Consider the following 20,314-nt stretch of genomic DNA (forward strand, 5'->3'; position numbering starts at 1 on the left):
ACACCTCAGTTGAGGTTAGTACTAAGTGATGGATGTGAAATGGGACACGTAACGAATAGTTTCTTACCTGTCGGTGTAGTTTTGCAGCTAGAAGATCTTTCTGGATTCACTATGCTGTGCATTATTCCGCGATCTGGTGGTTGGGTCCGGATTCGTAGTCTTTCTTTTTTTTTTTTTTTTTTTTTTGTAGCCCAGGTGGGCGTCGACGTCCCACCATTTGGTCACCTCTCGTGACGTCGTCGTGCTTCCTGCGGAAGTCCCACCTTTGGGGCGCCATCTTCGGGTTCTTTTTTCCTCTCTTTTTTTTTTTTTTTTTTTTAACCCTAGGCGAATGATTAAATTATATGTCCACTTTTCTGTAGTATTTCATTCCTTCTGCACTTCTCTGTTTTTCCCCCTCTTCCTCCAGCCTCATCTTCCTGGCGGAGGTGGGTGGGTTCGCTAGTGAATCCAGAAAGATCTTCAAGCTGCAAAACTACACCGACAGGTAAGAAACTATTCGTTTTGCAGCCTGAATCTTTCTGGATTCACTATGCTGTGCATAGACTTTGTAGCGGTTTGTTATCTTTGTGGCGGCTGGGTGGTAGATGAGCGTTGGTCGTTGAATATGTGTTGAAGCACCTTCTGTCCTACTTGTGCTTCCTTGTTCATCTGTATGTCCACGCAGTAGTGCTTGGTGAACGTGTGCACCAAAGCCCATGTTGCCGCCAGGCATATGTCCTGAATGGGCGTGTTTGCCAGAAAGGCAATGGTTGCGCCCTTCTTCCTTGTGGAGTGAGCTTGAGGCCCCTCCGTTAGCTCCTGTCCTGCCTGTTTGTGGCAAAACTGTATAGTTAGTGCAATCCATCTAGCAATGGTGCCCTTTGTCACAGGTCTCCCCATGAAACTCGATGCAAAGGACACAAAGAGCTGCTGAGTTTTTCTGTGCTCCTTGGTCCTCTCAATGTAGTGCATCACCGCTCTCCTAGCGTCTAGAGTGTGTAGAGCCTTTTCTGCGTTCGAAGTTGGGTTTTGAAAGAAACTCGGTATCTGAATACTCTGGTTCATATGGAACGCCGACACGACTTTAGGCATGAAGTGTGGGTCCGTTCTCAGGACAACCCTATCCTTGTGTATCTGTATGTAGGGCTCTTGTAGCGTTAGTGCTTGCAGTTCGCTCACCCTGCGTAGCGAGGTTATGGCTACCAGAAATGCCGTTTTCATAGTCAACATTTGCATTGAGGCCTTGTGTATGGGTTCAAACGGTGCCTTCATAAGCTCTGTCATGACCACGTTGAGGTTCCATGCCGGCGGCGGCAACCTTTTAGGTGGCGCGAATCTTTTCGCTCCTTCCATGAATCTCTTTACTACCTGCGACGTAAAGAAATTTCCACCCTTCTCCCCTCTTGTGTAGGCTACTATCGCCGCTAGGTGTACCCTTAGGGAGGTCGAGCATAGGTTACTTTTCAGAAGGTGCGTGAGGTATCTCAGCACTGTTGAGTCCTTAGTCATTTTATTTTGTAGCTCATTTTTCCTACACCATATTGTAAATCTTTTCCATTTCGCACTATAGCATTTGCGTGTAGTTGGTCTCCTTGCCTCTCGCAGCACTTGCATAGTGCTTGGAGGCAATCTGAGGTCCGCAAACTCTAAGTCTTCAGGAGCCATGCCGCCAGGCTGAGGCTCTCTGGTTCTGGATGTAGAACTTCTCCGTTCTGCATGGAGAGCAGGTCCTTTCTTCTTGTGAATCTGTGGGGATTCCCTTGAGCCATTTCTAGAATTTGGGAGAACCAAGTCTGCCTTGCCCACTGTGGTGCCACCAGGATCAGTGTCATGTTGCTGGTTCTGCATTTCTCGAGCACCCTGTGTAACAGTGGTATCGGCGGAAAAGCGTAGGCAAATGTCCTTGACCAGCTTATCCATAGGGCATTACCCTGGGATTGCTGATCTGGTTGCCTGGACGCGAAGCTTCGGCATTTTGCATTCTGGCGTGTTACAAACAGGTCTATTGTGGGAGTTCCCCATTTCTGGAAAAGCTTCTGCGTTTCATGCCCATTGAGCTCCCATTCGTGTGAAGCCGAGGTCTGCCTGCTTAGCCAGTCTGCCTCCACATTGTCCTTCCCTGGTAGGTGAATTGCCAGCAGGTCTATCTTGAGAGGTATGGCCCATATCCAAATCTCCTGTGCCAGAGTGGAAAGGGGGAACGACTGTGTCCCTCTCTGTTTGTTGATATAAAACATGGTTGTGGTGTTGTCCGTTTGAATCAACACTCTCTGGTTGTACAGGTGCTTCTGGAATGCCTTCAGGGCTAGCAGGACAGTCTTCAATTCCAGGTAATTGATATGTCTGACCGCAGCTGCCGGAGCCCACAGACCCCTCACTCTGAGTTTGTCCATGTGTGCTCCCCATCCCCCTTGAGATGCGTCCGTGGTGATGGTCACAGTTGGGCTTGGTGGTGCCAGGCTTTTCCCTGTAGTTATGTTGTCCCTGTTCCACCAAGTTATCTCCTCCTGCACTGCGTGCGTGACAACCACTAGATCTTCCCAACTTCCGCTTGCCTGTGACCATTGCTGTTGTAGCCATTCTTGGAATGGTCTCATGTGAAGTCGTACATTTGGGACCAGGTGGATACATGACGCCATCATCCCCATGATCTTGCTCACTGTTCTCACTGTCAGAACTCGCCCCTTCTGGTAGAGGCTTGTCTCCTTCAGTAGGGCTTCTGCTCTCCTGTCGCTAGGCACGACCGTTCTGTTTATGGTGTTGATTTTTGCTCCCAGGAAAATCTTCACCTGTTCTGGCTTCATTGATGACTTCCCCCAGTGTATAGAGAACCCCAGGTTCGTCAGTGTCTTTGTCACCTGTGCTGCGTGTTTCTCGCACTTCTTGTGGGTGTTTGCTTTGATCAGCCAGTCGTCTAGGTAAGGGTACACATGAATCTCCTTCCTTCGTAGGTATGCTGCGACTGCCGACAGGCATTTCGTGAATACCCTTGGTGCTGATTTTAGCCTGAAGGCCAGGGTCGTGAATTGGTAATGATCCTGGTTGATGCTGAATCTTAAAAGTCTTTTGTGCCTTCTGTTTATTGGGATGTGCAGGTAGGCATCTTTGAGATCCACGGTGGACATGAAGTCTCCGTCCCTTATTTGGGGCAGCACCTCCTGTAGTGATGTCATTTTGAACTTTTGTGTTCTGATGTATTTGTTTAGGTATCGCAGATCCAGGATGGGTCTGAGATTTCCGTCTACTTTTGGTACCACGAAGTAGTTCGAGTAGACCCCTTTGTTCCTTTCCTTGTAAGGCACTGGCTCAATGGCTCTCTTTTCGAGCAGCTTCTGTGTTTCCTCTCTGAGTTGAGCAAGCTCCTGACCTTAGCGTTGCCTTTTTTTTGGTTTTCTGTTTGGAGGCGTCCCCTCCAAGTCCACGCAGTAACCGTGTTGTATGACGTTCAGTATCCACTTGTCCGTGGTTATACGTTGCCATTCCTGTAGGTAGAGGCCCAGTCTTCCGCCTACCGGTGTTGGATGCTCGTAGGCGATCGGGTCTCTTCCCCCCTCGTTGTTTTTGCATTGCGCCTCACCCCTGGGGGTATGTTGTGGGTGGGCGTCCCCATGCGTGCCGAGTCACTTAGATGAGGGTTGGTCACCCCCTCGTCTCCTTTGGCCACGTCCGTTTCCCCTCCCGCGAAAGGACTGGCCCCGAGGCTGGTACTGCCAGTTTTGTTTTTGCTGACTTTGCTGGCCGTGACTTTCACCCTGCTGTCCTTGCTGGAACGTCTGGTGCGACGCTCCCTGCTGGTTACCCCCTCTACCGTAGGGTCTCCTAGTTGGAGTGCCTCTTCTCATCCCCCTGAACTGTAGGGCTCCCATGGACCTTGCCGTCTCGTTCTCTTTCTTCAGCTGGGTGAGCTTTTCGTCCACTGTCGCCCCGAATAGTGTTTCCCCGTTGAAAGGGGTGTTTAATATGTTGCTCTGCACCTCCTGTTTGAATCCAGAGATTCTCATCCAGGCCTGTCTTTGTTCGGTGACCCCTATGGCCATCAGCCTGCTTGAAGTTTCCGCCCCGTCCAATGCCGTCTTAATGCATGAATTGGCTATATTTTTACCTTCTTCCAGAAGGTGGGGGGCTCTTTGGCGGTACTCTTCAGGGAGGTGTTTCACTAGTTCCCCCATCTCATCCCAGTGCTGGTACTGGTGTCGATTGAGAAGCGCGTTGGAATTCGCCATGCGCCAGTGCATGGCGGCGTTCCTTTCGACCTTCCTCCCAGTGAGGTCCATCCTCCTGCTTTCCTTATCGGGGGGTGGCCCCGAGGTCGCTGGCACGTTGACCCTTCTCCTGGCCATGGAAGCGATGATGGAGTCGGCAGTGACCGCTCCCTTGATGTAAGGCGGGTCCAGGGAGGAGTGCTTGTACTTCTTCTCCGTCCTGGGCGTGATGGACCGGCATGTTGCTGGTTCCTTAAAGGCCTCCTTCCCTTGGTTCATTACACTTTGGAGCATGGGAAGGAACTGGCTCCTCGTCTGAATGGGGAGCAGCGTTTCGAGAAGGAAATCAGCTTTCGGTTTCTCCTCATCCAGTTTTACCCCAAAGGCTGCTGCAGCACTCCTGACGATCATATTGTACACCCCGATGTCGTCGGGCGGCGAAGGCCTCGAAGGATATGTGTCCACGGGCTCTTCGGGATTTTCGGCGTCGATGTCTTGCCATTCCAGCTCGTGAGTGGTTGATGGCGCCGAGCCGTAGAACGACTGCTGGTCGTCTTCCTCGTCTTGGCCTTCATAGTAGGGGGCTTCCTCCTCCTCCTCATGATCTCTCGGCAGCCCTTCAGTGTCGAATTCGTCCTGTTCCTCGATCTCGAAGACGTCCGTCGACGGAGTCGTTGGAATTCTGAAGTGTTTCATTTTGGCGTCGAACTCCTTCTTCCTCTGAAGGATGCTCTCCATCTCCGCCTCGAGCCTTCTCTTCTTTTTCTCCATTTCGGAGATGCTTTCGACGTCGACCGCAGGTCTTTTCGACGGAGCTTGCGTCGACGCTGGCTTGTCTTTCTGCGTCGACCGCCCCATTTTGTGGGCTATCCTCGACGAACTCTGCCTTTCGGCGTCTTTCGGCACCAGGGAGTCCTTTTCGCAGGATCCGCTCGGCCTTTTGTCCACGGATCCACCCTTGGTCGTCGAAGTTTTCAGCGCCGGTGCTCCCTTTGAGGACTTTGACTCAGATTTTCGAGAGTCACTCTCAGGTTTTCGAGGCCCTTTCGGGGGTTTTGAACTCGACGATTCTCTTACCTCGTCAGGCGTTTTCTTGTCGGTCTCTACGACCGTGAAGTTTTCGGGTTCCTCGGCGATGTTGTCCTCATCGTCGGTGGAGAGGCCCAGATCGTAAAGCGACGGGGCCTTACCCTTGCCTTCCATGCTGAAGTTGGCTCTTCTCTGGCGTTCTCTCATCCGGAGCGTCTTCGGCGCGAAAGCTGAACAGGCGTTGCAGTCCTTGCTCGGGTGGTCGATCGGTAGGCAAAGGTTGCAGACTGGATGCTGGTCCTTCTGCGCGAACTTGTGGTGGCAGTTAGGGCAGAATTTGAACGGTGTCTTGTCCATTGCGCTCAGAACCTCTGAGTGCGCATTTTCCAAGGGCGTCGAAGAAAATTCGTGAAAACTCTTCCTTCTTCGCGTCCCGGATGTAAGTTATTCCTCTCTGTGATCTTAGTAGTTCTTTCCTCGACGAAACTCGCGTTTTCTCCTTCTTCCTTCGATTGAAATCCTGGAGCTTCTCGATGACGATCCAGACCCAACGGCGGAAAAAAGAATCTGAAGATGGCGCCCTAAAGGTGGGACTTCCGCAGGAAGCACGACGACGTCACGAGAGGTGCACCAAATGGTGGGACGTCGACGCCCACCTGGGCTACAAAAAAAAAAAAAAAAAAAAAAAGAAAGACTACGAATCCGGACCCAACCACCAGATCGCGGAATAATGCACAGCATAGTGAATCCAGAAAGATTCACGCTGCAAAATGATTGTTTACGGTACGTAAGAAAGGAATTCACTCGGGTGAAGACTGTAGTCTGCCATAAGGGTTTAGAAATCTAGTAGCTTGCCATCAACAAACAAATTCCCGTGCTCTGAGAGGGTTGCATCATGCCTCTGATGGAGTTGCCCTGAGTGAAGCCATCCTGTGAGAGTGAAGTGGCCTAGCAGAGATATTGCAGGGGTGTAGGGTTTCTTCGTGTTAGTGAGTTTATGTGTTCTAGTAAGGCAAGAGAAAGCCATGCGGAATAACCCTGGGTGGCGTTGGTTAGAATGATCAGTAGGAAACAAAGAGTAGTGCAGTAAGCCCTCCTTAAAGTCTTTATGGGTAAACCCCATTTCATGCAGGGGGCGGCCAGACAGTCAGTGAAACACCCATTTGACCTGTGCAGCTAAATGATAGCGTTTTAAGTCCAGAAAGGCTAATCCACCTGCAGTCATGTGTAGTTTTAGAGTGGAAAGAGCTGCCTGCAGTGCCCCAGCTCCCAAGTCAGACGTGGGACGTGTCAAGGTGTCTGAAGAAGGAATGAGGAATGAGCAGGGGAAGGTTTGCAAAATAATACAATAACTGGGGTAGCACCACCATCTTCACTAGTGCCATGTGGGCCATTACTGAAAGTGGAAGAGAAGACCAAAAAAGCAAACTGGGCTCGGAGGCACCATGTCCCACTGCCCAGATTTTCATCCTGCAAATCAGTGAGGGAGTGGAAGATATTTATCCCTAGGTATTGAGAGGTAACTGATTCCCAGTTCAATCTAATAGTATATAAAGGGGAAAACACTAGCATATGCTAAATAAACACTTCTTACATTATAAAATCTTTATCATGTTCTTACCTTTTGCTTGTGTGAATCTGCATGTTTTTGGCTCTTAGGGATGAGTCACATCACTGGTTAGGCCTTGGCTCGACTATAGAACCATTTTAAGACATGAACAGAGTGGACAATATCTCCTGCTCACCCTTCACAAGCACAATCAGTGGACGATTCCACCAGCAGAGTTTGCCAGGGTGGGTAGGTGCTGGTTGTTTAAACACTTCACAGTGCCACTTCTGTTTCTCGCCTCCCTGCTGGGACAATTTCCCAGGTACACAATACTTTCTGATAGTCAAAGAGGGCCCATCATGTCTGATTTAGGAATTGTCTCACCATGCTCTTCTCTTTCTTATTTGTCCAACGCTTAGCAACAACCCTTTGAAACAGTTGCTTTGGATCTCCCATCTGATATCGATTTCATCTTGCTCTTTAATTCTCTTTGATTGGTAGGCTGGGCTCCCAGTTCCGAGATAAATATAGAGTCCTGCACGCACACTCTAGTGCTGTGAGACTACAGGCAAGTTATGGGCACCTCACATCCTGACATCAGGTGTGAGATTGTCGCCCACACCATCTGCTCTGCCTCATTAATTGTTTTTTATAATTAACATCCACTGGATGTTGAGGTGACCAGATGTTTTTGCTCAACTTTTCCAAACTAGCAGAGGTTCACTTCCCTTAATGTTTCCCAAACTGTTTTCCAGAGGTTCAAAATATTTAGAAACATAATCAAAATGTTGCTGTTGCTTTCTCTCCTAAAAAGCTTGGGTAAATTTGGGGAGGGGCGATGCCCTTGAGACCGTGCTGAAGGGCATTCCTTTACTACTGAACAAGGACATAATGTGCCACCTGAGAGTAGCATACCTAGGCAATCACATAAAGACCATAGTGAATAAATAGTGCTATGTTGAAAATAGTTAATTAATGCGGCATTGATAAAGTAGTGGGGTATGGCCTCTCCTCGAATGTGTCTCTAAAATTGACCCTTTGTACTAAATTTTGTGCTGAATTTTGCCTCTTTTTCCTGAATTGTGACCCTTTGTCCTGAGTTTTTTACAGTCCGGTCCAGAATTTGACTCCATGCCATGTGGTCACCTTATTGTACAGTTCTGAAATACTTGTCTTCCCATTAAATCCCCACCCAAACTCTCTGTTGCAAACTCGGATGTTTGCTACACACCCACGGGATGGGGTATAGCATTTCCTTGCTTGTGTTATGGGTCATCACACTTTGGCGACGCACTGGTTGTCCCTGGGACATCACTCAAGAAAAAGACAACTTGCAGCACACATTTTGGATAATATCACGTCGCCTTTAATAAGAAGCAAAAGTCACTTTCACACCAGTTATTCAACGTCAGCGAGAAACAAAACAGAATCGGGTGGGTGGGACAGATTCCTAACCACCCGAAATCAGTAAACGATTTATACACATCTTTTTAATAGGAAGCTGTGAAAGGCAACTTTGGACTCGTGATTAACTTTTAATAAATTACATTCTGTACATCTGAGTGCGACCTACTGACAGGGAAGGGTGTGGGGTGCACGGCAGAAGAAAATAACCCTTCACCCCTAAAACTCTAAAAGGAGCTTCGGAATGCTGGTGGCCTGTCTGACTCCAAGGACCTCCCCTCTCTGTATTGTGAACTTGGTACAACGCATTTTTATATTACAGCCCAGCATTATATACACGTCAGGGTGCTTGAGACCTTGGGGTAGATTGAGGGCGATATAAGGAGAAGAAGGCGGGGGGGGGGGCTGAAGTAAGGCAAGGGAGCACAAGAGAAGGCCACAAAGGATGCTTCTAGCGCACTGAAATGGAGGGTTGAAATGGGGCGCTTGACAGTGCTTCGACAGCCTGGAATGAGCAAGGCAAGAGAGGAGGAGAATGGGCAGAAACATGGAGTAGGAGAACAGGAAAGCGTAGTGGCTGCAACTCAAAAAAGAAAAAACATGGAAATGCCACTAAAAGCCCATTTTTGGTTGGGAGGAGAGCTGTACCTGGTAAATTGAGTTCCTACCAGTTTAGTTTCATTCAAGGGCAGCAGGTTTTTCCCGGTTCTGGACCTGGAAATTCATAATGTCCTGTAATTGGGGTGCATATGGGGCCCTAATTGGGATCTCGATTACGCTTGTTATTAATTTTTTTATGGTTATTACATACTTTATGCAAATGACATGGTGTATATGCTTTTACGCATGAATTGGAATAGCTGGTGTGCACCTTAGTCACCCTCTGCGTGCGCGAGGCGGTCTAACCAGGAGGCTCAAGAGCATACAAGTTCAATAGCGACACAATACTCTGGTCTGAAGCATTTTTATATGTAGGAACTAATGATTTCCGGGAACTGGAGTCTTGTCTCAAATGACTGCATACGAACATACTGAATAAAGGATTGCAAAAGGAAAGCCCAGAATGTTAATAAATGAAAACATAGTGCGCCAGTAACATGAACTTATCTAGTAACAGAGCAGAGGAGATGGATTGGCAAACCAGGGAGCGTTAATGCTCGGAGACGGCCTCATGGCCTTAGTTAAAATGCGGACTATGCGGAGGGCGTGCAGCGGAATGCAGTGCAAACAAGGCCTGTGAAGGAGTAGCTATGCTGGTCCCACTGATGAGGCTTTTGGAGGATTGTTTCCAGGCAGTTCTGTTGATCTTAGATAAGTAATGAAGACATGACTTATGCTCACGCTCCCACGAGTGAAGTGTGTGTGCCCAGGACTGCCTGTGTAAGTGCGTCGTGTGGCATGTGAGGGGGTGTCTGCACGTGTGTGTGTGTCAATGTGTCTTATACCGTGCTCAATAGCAGCGCACACTATTCTACACTCACTTCACGCGTTTTCTTCCACGGGTGTTGAGGCCCAGGGCAGGAGTGGAGGCTCTCTTTCTGAGAAGGCAGGTGTGGAGGCCCAGGGCAGGAGTGGAGGGTCTATTTCTGAGAAGGCAGGTGTGGAGGCCCAGGGCAGGAGTGGAGGGTCTCTTTCTAAGAAGGCAGGTGTGGAGGCTATATTTCTGAGAGCAGGGCAGGTGTAGAGGCCTAGGACAGAAGTGAAGGCTCTCTTTCTGAGAGGAGGCAGGTGTGGAGGCTCTATTTCTGAGAGGAGGATAGGTGTAGAGGACTAGCACAGGAGTGGAGGGTCTCTTTCTGAGAGCAGGCAGGTGTGGAGGACTAGGGAAATAGTGGAGGCTCTATTTCTGAGAGGAGGATAGGTGTAGAAGACCAGGACAGGAGTGGAGGCTCTCTTTCTGAGAGCAGGCAGGTGTGGAGGACTAGGGCAAGAGTGGAGGCTCTCTTTCTGAGAGGAGGGCAGGTGTAGAGGCCCAGGACAGGAGTGGAGGCTTTCTTTTTGAGAGGAGGGCAGGTGTAGAGGCCCAGGGAAGAAGTGGAGGCTCTCTTTCTGAGAGCAGGCAGGTGTGGAGGACTAGGGCAAGAGTGGAGGCTCTCTTTCTGAGAGGAGGGCAGGTGTAGAGGCCCAGGACAGGAGTGGAGGCTCTCTTTCTGAGAGGAGGGCAGGTGTAGAGGCCAAGGGAAGGAGTGGAGGCTCTCTTTCTGAGAGCAGGCAGGTGTGGAGGAATAGGGCAAGAGTGGAGGCTCTCTTTCTGAGAGGAGGGCAGGTGTAGATGCCCAGGACAGGAGTTGAGGCTCTCTTTCTGAGAGGAGGGCAGGTGTAGAGGCCCAGGGAAGGAGTGGAGGCTCTCTTTCTGAGAGCAGGCAGGTGTGGAGGAATAGGGCAAGAGTGGAGGATCTCTTTCTGAGAGGAGGGTAGGTGTAGAGGCCCAGGACAGGAGTGGAGGCTCTCTTTCTGAGAGGAGGGCAGGTGTAGAGGCCCAGGGAAGGAGTGGAGGCTCGTTTACTAAGCAGATTAGTGACTGCACAGTAACAACGCAAGGTGTTGCTTGAAGAGATGAGTGTTCTGCTCTTTCCATAAGTGAGAAGGGTGAGATCCTGCTAGATCTGGACTGGGTTGGAATTCCAGACTATCAGTACATAGGAGCGGAAGGTCTGACCTGACATCTTCTTGTACTCTCTGGTCTGCCCTCTGGTAATACTTCTGTGAGTGTCACAATATCCTGCATCCACTACAGAGCTCTCCATCCCTCCGTTCTCCCAGCAGAGAAGTGCACCCCTAACTGTTGTTCTACGAGTATCCTACTGCGCTTCTCTGCAGTTCTTTGCACCACTTCAGACCCCTGCAACCCACTGCTTCACTGTAGCACATCCTGAGTCTCCTGTATCCCCTGGCAACTCGTTGTGCTCTTGCAGAGTTCTGCATCAACAGACACTTTTTCCCTCAATATCGCTGCCAGCACCAGTTAGTCGAAGTATTCTTCTGGTAAGAGTCCATGTCACTAGACAGAGCTTTTCCAGTCCTGGGATTCCCTTTTACAAACCATACTTTTAGGTGTGACAGCTAATCAGGCTACAGTGATATAAACACAGACTAAAAGACTTAGGGCTTGATTGAGAAGTCGGCAGAGGGGAACACTCCATCACAAACATGACGGATATCCCGTCCAACGTATTACGGCAACATTCTATCCTATGGGGATTGTAATATGGCAGATGGGCTATCATCACGTTTGTGATGGGGTATTCCCTCTGCCGATTTCTAAATCAGGCCCTTAGAATGCTAACCCTAAACCTCCTAACCACACTTGAAGTTTAGACACCGGCCTCACCAGTGATCCATTCATCTGTGACCCTATTACCGATAGGCCTCTCATTCCTGACCTACGCTGCAGCATACCTATTATTAGGCGTGCCCAATGCAGCTTGTGGCTGTACGCCAACTAACAAAAATGTTGCTGTTTTCAGAGGAGGCACAAACTTGTGCCATAAATGGGAACACCACATTGGTGAAAGAAGGATTGGCTGCATGAAACCTGCAGTCTATCTTAACTGCAGGTTGTGCAGTTAAGATAGACTGCACAATAGTTAAGTTAACTGCCACTGTGGACATGATCTCATTTTTATGGGTGGTTGTATGGATCCCCTGCAGGTGGGTGCAGTGTGTGACTGCTTCCACATGAGCAGAGTGCCCTGGATGTTCCTGGGATCTGCATGCCCTCCCTCCCCAGGAGTGCCAAGGGGAATTCACTATGTGCCTCCCAATTTGTGACATGCAATTAGTGCACAAGATGACATTGTCTTTGCATCAGCACCCGCAACAATATTTTAACCCAGGTGCAAGGGCAAAGGCACGCTCTCATTTTTATGTGAGTAGTGCCTGCATGCAAATGAAGGAACGTCCCCTTGGGTTCATGCGAGCACACATTTTGAGCAGACGCGATCTATATCACAGCTGTCCCTTTTGTAACACCAGTGTGCCCTGGGGATACAAAAAGGAGGCACAAACGTCTTTTGCCCGCTCGGTGCATTTTGTGTAACACTGCCCAGGGTTTCTAAACAAAGCTGCTCCGGCTGCAGGATGGACTCACTTGAACGATATGAGTTGGATCTAGGAATAAGTGTCAAATCTTGGTCCCATATGAGAAATTGGATTGTGATTAGCCTGTTTAAATGGGACGTTTTAGAGTATGCGTATAATTTACTATGAGCAGGGCCACTGGAATTATGCCATTGTGCGGCCGCGGCGATTTTCACATAGTTATGAATTTGCCACATTTGCCACATAATCCATCACCTGCTGCAGAATCTGCAGATTTTAACAAACAAAAAATTGTGGGAGCCCCCATGTCTCTTGGCCTTGATGTCTGCACTGCGCCTAGTGCACCAATGAAAGCTACGCCCCTATCAAGGACCCGGTCTTGCAAATACCCCTTGACGGAGGTGAGCTAGAGGTCTCTCCGGGACTTTACATTTTAGGAGGGAGCTGCCCAGGGCCAGCTCCCTGCCTTGGAGGTCCAGGCTAAAGCCGGAAATCCTTCAGAAACCCAGCACAGTGAGGATGGTGCTTCCTTCCTAGGCAGGTAGTGAATAAGCCATCGGGATACGTACGATTAAAGAGGATCTTTATCCAGGGTGCTGAGGAGAGCAAAACAGATGGTTTTCATCTGCCAGTGAGATGAGGATGAAAGATGTAGAGTCAGAAACACAGAATTTGGACAGATTTAGGCGTATGGTCTTCGTGGGAGGAAACGTGGTTAACTCCCTAGTGCAAGAAATGGTGTGTTTACAAAAAGTGAGTGAAGATCAGGGGCAACAATTTGTTGGTGAGGAGAAATAATTTATTGGCTATTCGTGAGAAAATAGTAAAGATGGGAGTTCACCCAACAATCAACCTCAAATCAATCACCCCACGTCAAACGGGGGGAGGGACCCAGTTATGTACTAAATACATGTGATCAGTTATTCCGCAACGTGATGCAGGGAATGTCTCATAGGATCTGAAGCCCTCCATGAACCTTTTCTACACTCCACTTGGGTTTTGAGGTCTCCTCCTTCCTTTTCTCTTGCCATGCAGACATTACTTATGACAAAGTAGCTTTAGAACATGTTAGAAACAATTTCCCTAGATGCCAAGAGTTAGTGGGGAAAGGGTGTGAGGAGGGCGGGGAGGTGTCTGGCCAAGAACTAATGCATCTGGCCTAGGGTAAGGCATGGGTGGCATTTTATGTTGGAGGGATCTGGTAAAAGATAAGAGTAGCCACCTCTACCCTTTGCTCTCATCCTGCAGCACAGGTCACCATCGCATCGGAAGGAAGCGAAGGATTACTAAACTCATGAGATCATTTATGAGGTAACTCTGTGAGCAGTCTTTCACAAACCTCTGGCAACGGAGGAAGGAAGTGGACTTAGAAAAAAAGGAGAGCAGTAATGACATTTTTTGTGGCGGCCATGAGGCACCCTTGAGATCAACATGCACTATTGGCAGAAAACCTAGTGGAATTATTCAGTGGAGCACTTGGTTGGGAGGCACGTCAGTTCCGTTTCCTCTGCCTTGACTGGTCCGGAAGTTCTGTCTCCGGCTCTGCCTCAGCACTCCCCTCCCGCAAGCAGTAACGGTTCTCGCTGAGACACCACCATACGGCGGGTTTCATAGCGTACCACCACTGACACTGCCCCAGCCTACCTTTCGGTCCCACATCGGCTCCAACTTAAAGCAAAGTCAGCCTCCAGGGGTTTCCGATCTGCCGCCTATCTAGAAATCTGCCCTTCTCCCAATTGGCCAATCGGTACAGCATCACACAACAGTGGCCCATCACTGACACACAGCAGTCTCCTGGGACAGGACCATGAAGAGACTTATATTGAGGGGCATCACTGACCTGGTGCAGGGTGATAGGGTGCACTTCCTGCTTTGTATGCTATTGGTAGGCAGTGGGACCTACATAGCTGTCAAGGTATCAGATTGCTTATATGTGACATTTTCATAATTTCAGTGTAATTATGAGCAATATTTCAATGACTATGAGTGACACTTTCTCGCCAGCAAAATCAAGCAAGGAAGACGAGGGAAGCATTTAAATATAAGAAATTGCACCCATTTGTGCAACGAGAAACTCTAAGAAGATCTTAAAACTGCTGCAATTAACCTACGGTTTTGCTGTTACTCAATATTTGTGACTGCTCTAATTTCTACTGTAATGCTCTTTGTCTATCATATATGGCCCAACACCATTGTGTAGTATCATTTATATGCCTTATATCATCTGTTTCATTTGTAAAGCACTCTAACATCTTTCTGTCCCTCTCTGAAAAACAGTTCATTTGTTTGATAGTGCTGCTCATACCAGTGCAGGGTGTCAGAGCACTTTACACCACACACATTATACCGACACAATGACTCTTTCGTGGATATTTCAGTCTATCAAATGTTATTAGTAGCACATCTCCCCTGACAACAGCTGAAGTGTTTTCATAGGTAGTTCATCCACCCAGCAATAGTCTGGGATGAAACTGAAGTGCTTTGCAGTGTTCACAAGCATTCTGCCTGATGTACTGCAAGAAATCGAGCACAAATATGAAATTAGTAACTGGGGGCCCAGGACAGCAGGATATTTGAAATTGAAAATATCCTGCAGTGTCACCTTAGTACTAACACAGGCAGGCACTGACTGCAGGCTGCAGCTGCGTGATCGCGCCCTGCCATTCATTGTGTGAAACAACAGAGGTTTGTGGCACTTACTTGGGCAGTGGTCGCAGAGTCTGTAGGAGGAGTGTGGCGGTGGCGCTACAAGAATTGCTTGACGCACTGTCTCTCTGCAAGGCAGTGGCTGCAGGATCACTTAGGCTGCGAGCCACTGCGGTCCGCCATAATTAAGGTTTGCCAGCCGCCTCAGTTAATAGTCACCCTTAAGGCTGGCTGGCCAGTGAGTCCCGGGCGGGTCCATCCAGTCACAAGCAGACTCTGTCCTGGTGGCCGCTGCAACCCGGGTCACTCACTCCTCTCAGACTCCCTTGGGTCCGGCTCCCTCGGGGTCCAGCATAATTGAATCAGGGGGGGTTAGCAAAATGGCTGATAGCACGTGGTGGCCCTGCCACGGCCTGTGCAAGCAGCCTGCAGTAGGCAGCATGATGCTGTAAGCGCCATATTTGAATAAATTTACAGAGCCGCACGTAAACCTCTAGCCAGGTGCCGCTTTCCTCCAAAAACTTTCCGGACCCGCTCTGGCAGCAGGGTGTGAAGTTCCCTGCGGCACCAGCCTGAACTCCACAACCTGATTGGTACGGCTGCTCCGTGGGGATTCAAGGCGATTCACTGAAAGCAGTGTGTGAGCCTTCACCCTGCTAGCAGCATTAATAGCACAACTGCAAGCCTGTGAGAGCAGTGGGGGCACGGCACGCTACCACACTTAACAGTTTTAACAGCCAGCTAGCATTTCAGTGGCAGCTGTGAGACACTATGCATTACGTGTGACAATGCATTTCAGTGCGGTAATGGGGATTACCACACTCAAATGCGTTAGTCTAATGCCAGATGTGTGATACTTGGCAGGACTGAACCTAGTTTTCTTCCAAGAGGTTGAAGGTGAGAGGAAGCCCCCTGCTCTGTACACTAGGCTATGCCAGGGCGCAGCTCATCTGTCGACAGTTAATACCTTCCTGTCCTGTCAGGTCCAGTCAGGGCGCGCAGCATATAGGTGGCTCGATGTCTGTTAGCACAGTGACATTTCAGTATGCATTTTTCCAATAAATACCAACAAGGATATGCTAACCCATTCACTGTCAACAGTGACACATCTATCCATTTCACTGTAGTGACAAAGCTGCACTTCTCACTGTCAACAAAGGGACGTAGAAGCATTTAACTCCTGACAGTGACTCACTTACCCTACCTATCACTATTATCAGCGACACTTCCACCCACTCACTAGTGACCCAGTTACCCCTTTCACTATTATTTATTACAGACCAGTCCTTTTCACTGTAAATGATGACACACTAATTCCTTCATTGTCAAAAAATACACTGCATCTAGGGTGGCCAAATTTTACAGAAAAAAATTAATTATACCAGCCATTATTTTACGTTTACCTATACGGAAGGGCCAAGTGCTGGTAGGTGAAAAACATTTGTACAATTCTCAGTATTCTCGTGTTGCCTGGTAATTATCACTCTGTTTGTTTTAATAGTCATTCAGATATTTGTTTTTTTTATCCAGCTGCTTGAGCTTGAACTTTCAGGGCCCATGCATGATATTGTAATGCCATTAAAGTGTCTTAGCTAACCAATTTACAGCGTTTTCCTATGGAAGCAGCAGAGATGGGAAGAGGGCACTTATTACCCTCATGGATGTTTAGGTCTGGTTTGAAAGTGCAAGTTCCACCTGACCTTTGAAGTGTAACTAATATTATTGTACAGGTCTTTGCTTCCACAGAAATGCATATCCATGGTTGTTACTTGTAATGCTGTACATTCCCATACAACATTCCCTTAAAATCAGTCCTACTGCCATTGCCAATCCGTCTTAGAGGCCTGCTGTAACCTCAAGTGCATCTTGAATTTAGCATGGGGGGGTCCATGTTGTATCAAAATGGCGATCATGTTCATGTACACCTGTTGGTTGTGAATGCTCACAGCTGCTCAGACTTTCTTCTGCCACTCTACTTTAATGCTGACCGAATCCGGAGTTGTTTGCGGCCATGGCAATAGGTGAGAATTCGATCAAAAAAGTATTTTTCTCAGGAGTTTGAAAGCAAAATTTAATTATGCTGAATTATTGCTCACCTGCTTCGTATATTTTTTTTAATTTGCACACTGGGTGAACTTCTCAAGTGTGTTAAGTTTTAAAACACTTCACAAACTTTGTTGTGGAAACACTTTTGCAACATCGCACATTCCTACATTTTCCCTAGTTACAGTATTTTTTAACTGTGAAGTTTCACTATTTCCAGGAGCGTAGCTTCAGGGGGTGTTTGGGGTGTTACACCCCACCTAATATATGTATTTTCTAGTAAATAGTTAGGTACAGGTGATTTCATTTGGGTTTGGTGAAGTGTGTGTCGGATTTGTACATACACACAGACAAAAAGGTACACACTCTCTCCCTCTCTCTGTTATAAAAGTTTTCAAAAATGTCAATTACTTTACAAAATATTGTGTTTTCTCTCACTTGGTACCCTTACCGAATCAAATTCCTCTCCCTGTTCGCTGCCTGTTGAGCCCCTCTGATGCGCCCTGCGTGTCCTATAATGTATTTTAACATCATATGCCAGCTTGATGGTTGGAAACCGAAACTCTGAATCTCACGCCCCCTACCCCTGATGTTACTGACCAAGCTACGCTCCGGACTATTTGTCAAATTTATTTTAGCTTGCCACCTTGGTTCAGAAGGGGCCTAGAGGCAATTTGGTACTCAGTGTGTGTTATTTCTTTGAAAGAAAGAACTGCCATGTTGCCTTCACAATCAAAGCAATTTGGTCAAGTTGAAACCTAGATGGAATACAGGGCAGATTAAGGGGTAAAAACTGGATGTCAGAATTGTAAGCAAAGTCTGCTCTCGGCACTACATGCTGTATACCTCTGCAATCTGGCGCGCTGCGTACAAGCGAGGGAACCTGACCCTAACTCTAAAACCCCAAGAGAGTTGTGGACACAAACACTCCCCAGATGTTCAGCTCAGTGCATCCCCGCACCTGAGGACTCACTTGCTGGTGAGTCGCTGGTGTCCGCTGCTGTCAAACACAAAGTTCCAAAACGGGCAATGGAATCACATGGAGAGTCAGAGGAGGAAGCAGGACTCAGTGTCCTGGTAACTCAGTCTGCAGACATCTCACTCTATGCAAAAGATGGTACCCAAAGCAGAATGTGCATTGGATACCAGTAGAGTGAGAGGGGTTGCAGCTATTATCCCACTTTGTCCTTCTGTCTATTGGTACTCTTCTGCTGTTTCTGGTGTGAGGGGTCAGGAAGGCAGTGCTAGCGACACAAAGCAAATAGGGTCCATGGTCCACATTTACTTCAGTCACAAATAGGAGACCATGTGATTTTATTGGCTGGGGTGCGAGTGTGGGAGGTTCAAACGGAGCTTGGTGTCACTTCCAGTTGTCTATTTTTGTGAACCAACATCTATGAATTCAGTGCACGGCTAGAGTTTTTCACACCACAGACACACACAAAAACACTTTGCACTAATAGTGACACACCAACCTCTTTCATTTGCGGTAATGGCACACAAACACACACACCTTTCTCCTCTCGCACTTTTCAATATCATCAAATTCACACTCAACCTTTCCATATCAAAAGTAATGCACTTATCTGTTCCATCATCACCAAGGACATGTACTACATGTATGATGAAAAAAACAACAAAGCTCCTTGCACTATTTTAGTGACACAGCCATTCTTACACAAAAATGATAAGGCCCACAATTGCACAATGAATAGTGCCTCCTTGTTCTTACAATAGTGACTCTGAGTGTTTAACAACTAGAGACCCAATCACCCCTTGTACTATGAAAAGTGCTGCAGTCCCACCTGTGCACTATCACCATTGATGCAATATGGTGGTGTGGGATATATGTTTTTCTGTTCTTAGTAGTAACTCTGTGGTCTCCTGTATATATAGAGTGAGTATGTATTCTCAATCAGTAGTCATACACTAGCTTTGTATAACCAATAATGGTGCAACTAATCCTAACTATCAGTAGTGTAAAGAGCTCTCATAGTATAACTGCCATCCCTACTGATAGAATGCACGCCTATAGCCACTAGAGATACAATATTCTGCTATTCGCATTAGTGACGCAGTGGTCGCTTAAATTTGTTATGGTGAAACTACCCCTAATAATCAATAGTGTACCAGTGGTCTTTTATCACTAGTGGCAATGCTGATGTATCATCGCTGGGAGCATTGAGCTGCCACTCTATTTCCAATAGAGATTTTGCTGCATTGATTTTGAGGCAAAGCTGGAGAATGCATTAAAAGCGACGAGACCCCAGAATAACCCCACTAGGTTAAGCAGGAATGTGATCATTATGCACCTCAACCCCACATCAGGGGGAATACAACGGCTCATGGGGGTTGGGGGGTCTGGCTTTTCTCCTTGCACCCCCCTCCCCCTATGAAACTGAGTGCTAAATGACCTGTGGCCGTTCTTCTTTGCTGGAGTGGATGAGGCTGCATGTCCAGTAATGCCCCCCCCTCCCCCCCAAGGGTCACTAGTTGTAGCTGGCCTGAGGCAGCCCTTGTCGGATATGGATGTTTGGTCACAGTCCATCTTAGCCTCGCTAAAAGTTTGATGTCTCCTTCCTAGAAGCTTAACATGCTTGTTGCCCAACAAGGAACTTGAAAATGCTCAATGTGAGTTCATTTAAGGGGGACAAAATGAAGGAAGGGACAACAGGGCAGCCGCCATATTTGTTAGCATTTGACAGGGGGCTTTGTCCAAAAGGCGATAGGAAAGCGGCGGGGACACCAGGAGTCGGCCTCTAAGCCCTGGCCACCTCCTTCTTAGCACCCTTCCTGTCACCGAGGCCCCGGGGGCTGCCAAGTGCCACCTTTGCCTTTGTTTTTTGGGTGCCATAGCAGTGGCCTGGGCTCTTGCGAAGCCTTCGAGATGCTCCTCCTCATCGTCCACCTCTTCATTTAGAAGAGGAAGGCCTTCTTTTTCAGCTCGTTCCTCTTCCACAGGGCCAGCTTGCTGAACTCCTCCGGGGGCATTTCAAAGAGGCGCTGGAAGTCCTCCGGGGACAGGTGTCTCTGTAATCAAGAAGGGAAGGAAGCAGGTGAGAACCTGATGCAAACAATTACTTGGGCAAATCACCAAGACCATGAAAGCGACAGTCCAGGACTACTTGACTAATGAACTGCCTGTTCCTTGAACATCTTTAAAGGGATGATTTAAAAAATATTCCCCCAATTCGAAGTCCACAATCCAACCCTCTACCCCCATCACCTCTGCCTCACGGGGAGCAACATCATTTGCACAACATACATATTGATTAGTCTACAGATCTCTATGTACCTGATGAGGCTTTGTGTAGCATCACCATAGCAACCTTATTCCCTAAACTCTGCTTTTTGTAAACTGTCGTTGGAACGAAATCATCATCAGCATTTTATTGATGAACTACACTTCTGGTTAAAA

The 20,314-nt window shown here is 48.0% G+C and overlaps 1 protein-coding gene across 1 annotated transcript in view; it reads right to left on the minus strand.

Annotated features, from left to right (window-relative positions):
• Positions 1–8,105: 8,105 nt before the first annotated feature.
• Positions 8,106–20,314, minus strand: part of DMTN (dematin actin binding protein) — a 335,689-nt gene continuing 323,480 nt past the window's right edge. The window contains exon 17 of the mRNA XM_085633833.1: positions 8,106–19,926. Within this exon, the coding sequence (XP_085489959.1) occupies positions 19,813–19,926 (114 nt within the window). The 3' untranslated portion in view covers positions 8,106–19,812. The remainder of the gene's footprint in view (positions 19,927–20,314) is intronic.

Source organism: Triturus cristatus, chromosome 11, assembly GCF_964204655.1.
Source record: "Triturus cristatus chromosome 11, aTriCri1.1, whole genome shotgun sequence".
NCBI classification, from domain to species: domain Eukaryota; kingdom Metazoa; phylum Chordata; class Amphibia; order Caudata; family Salamandridae; genus Triturus; species Triturus cristatus.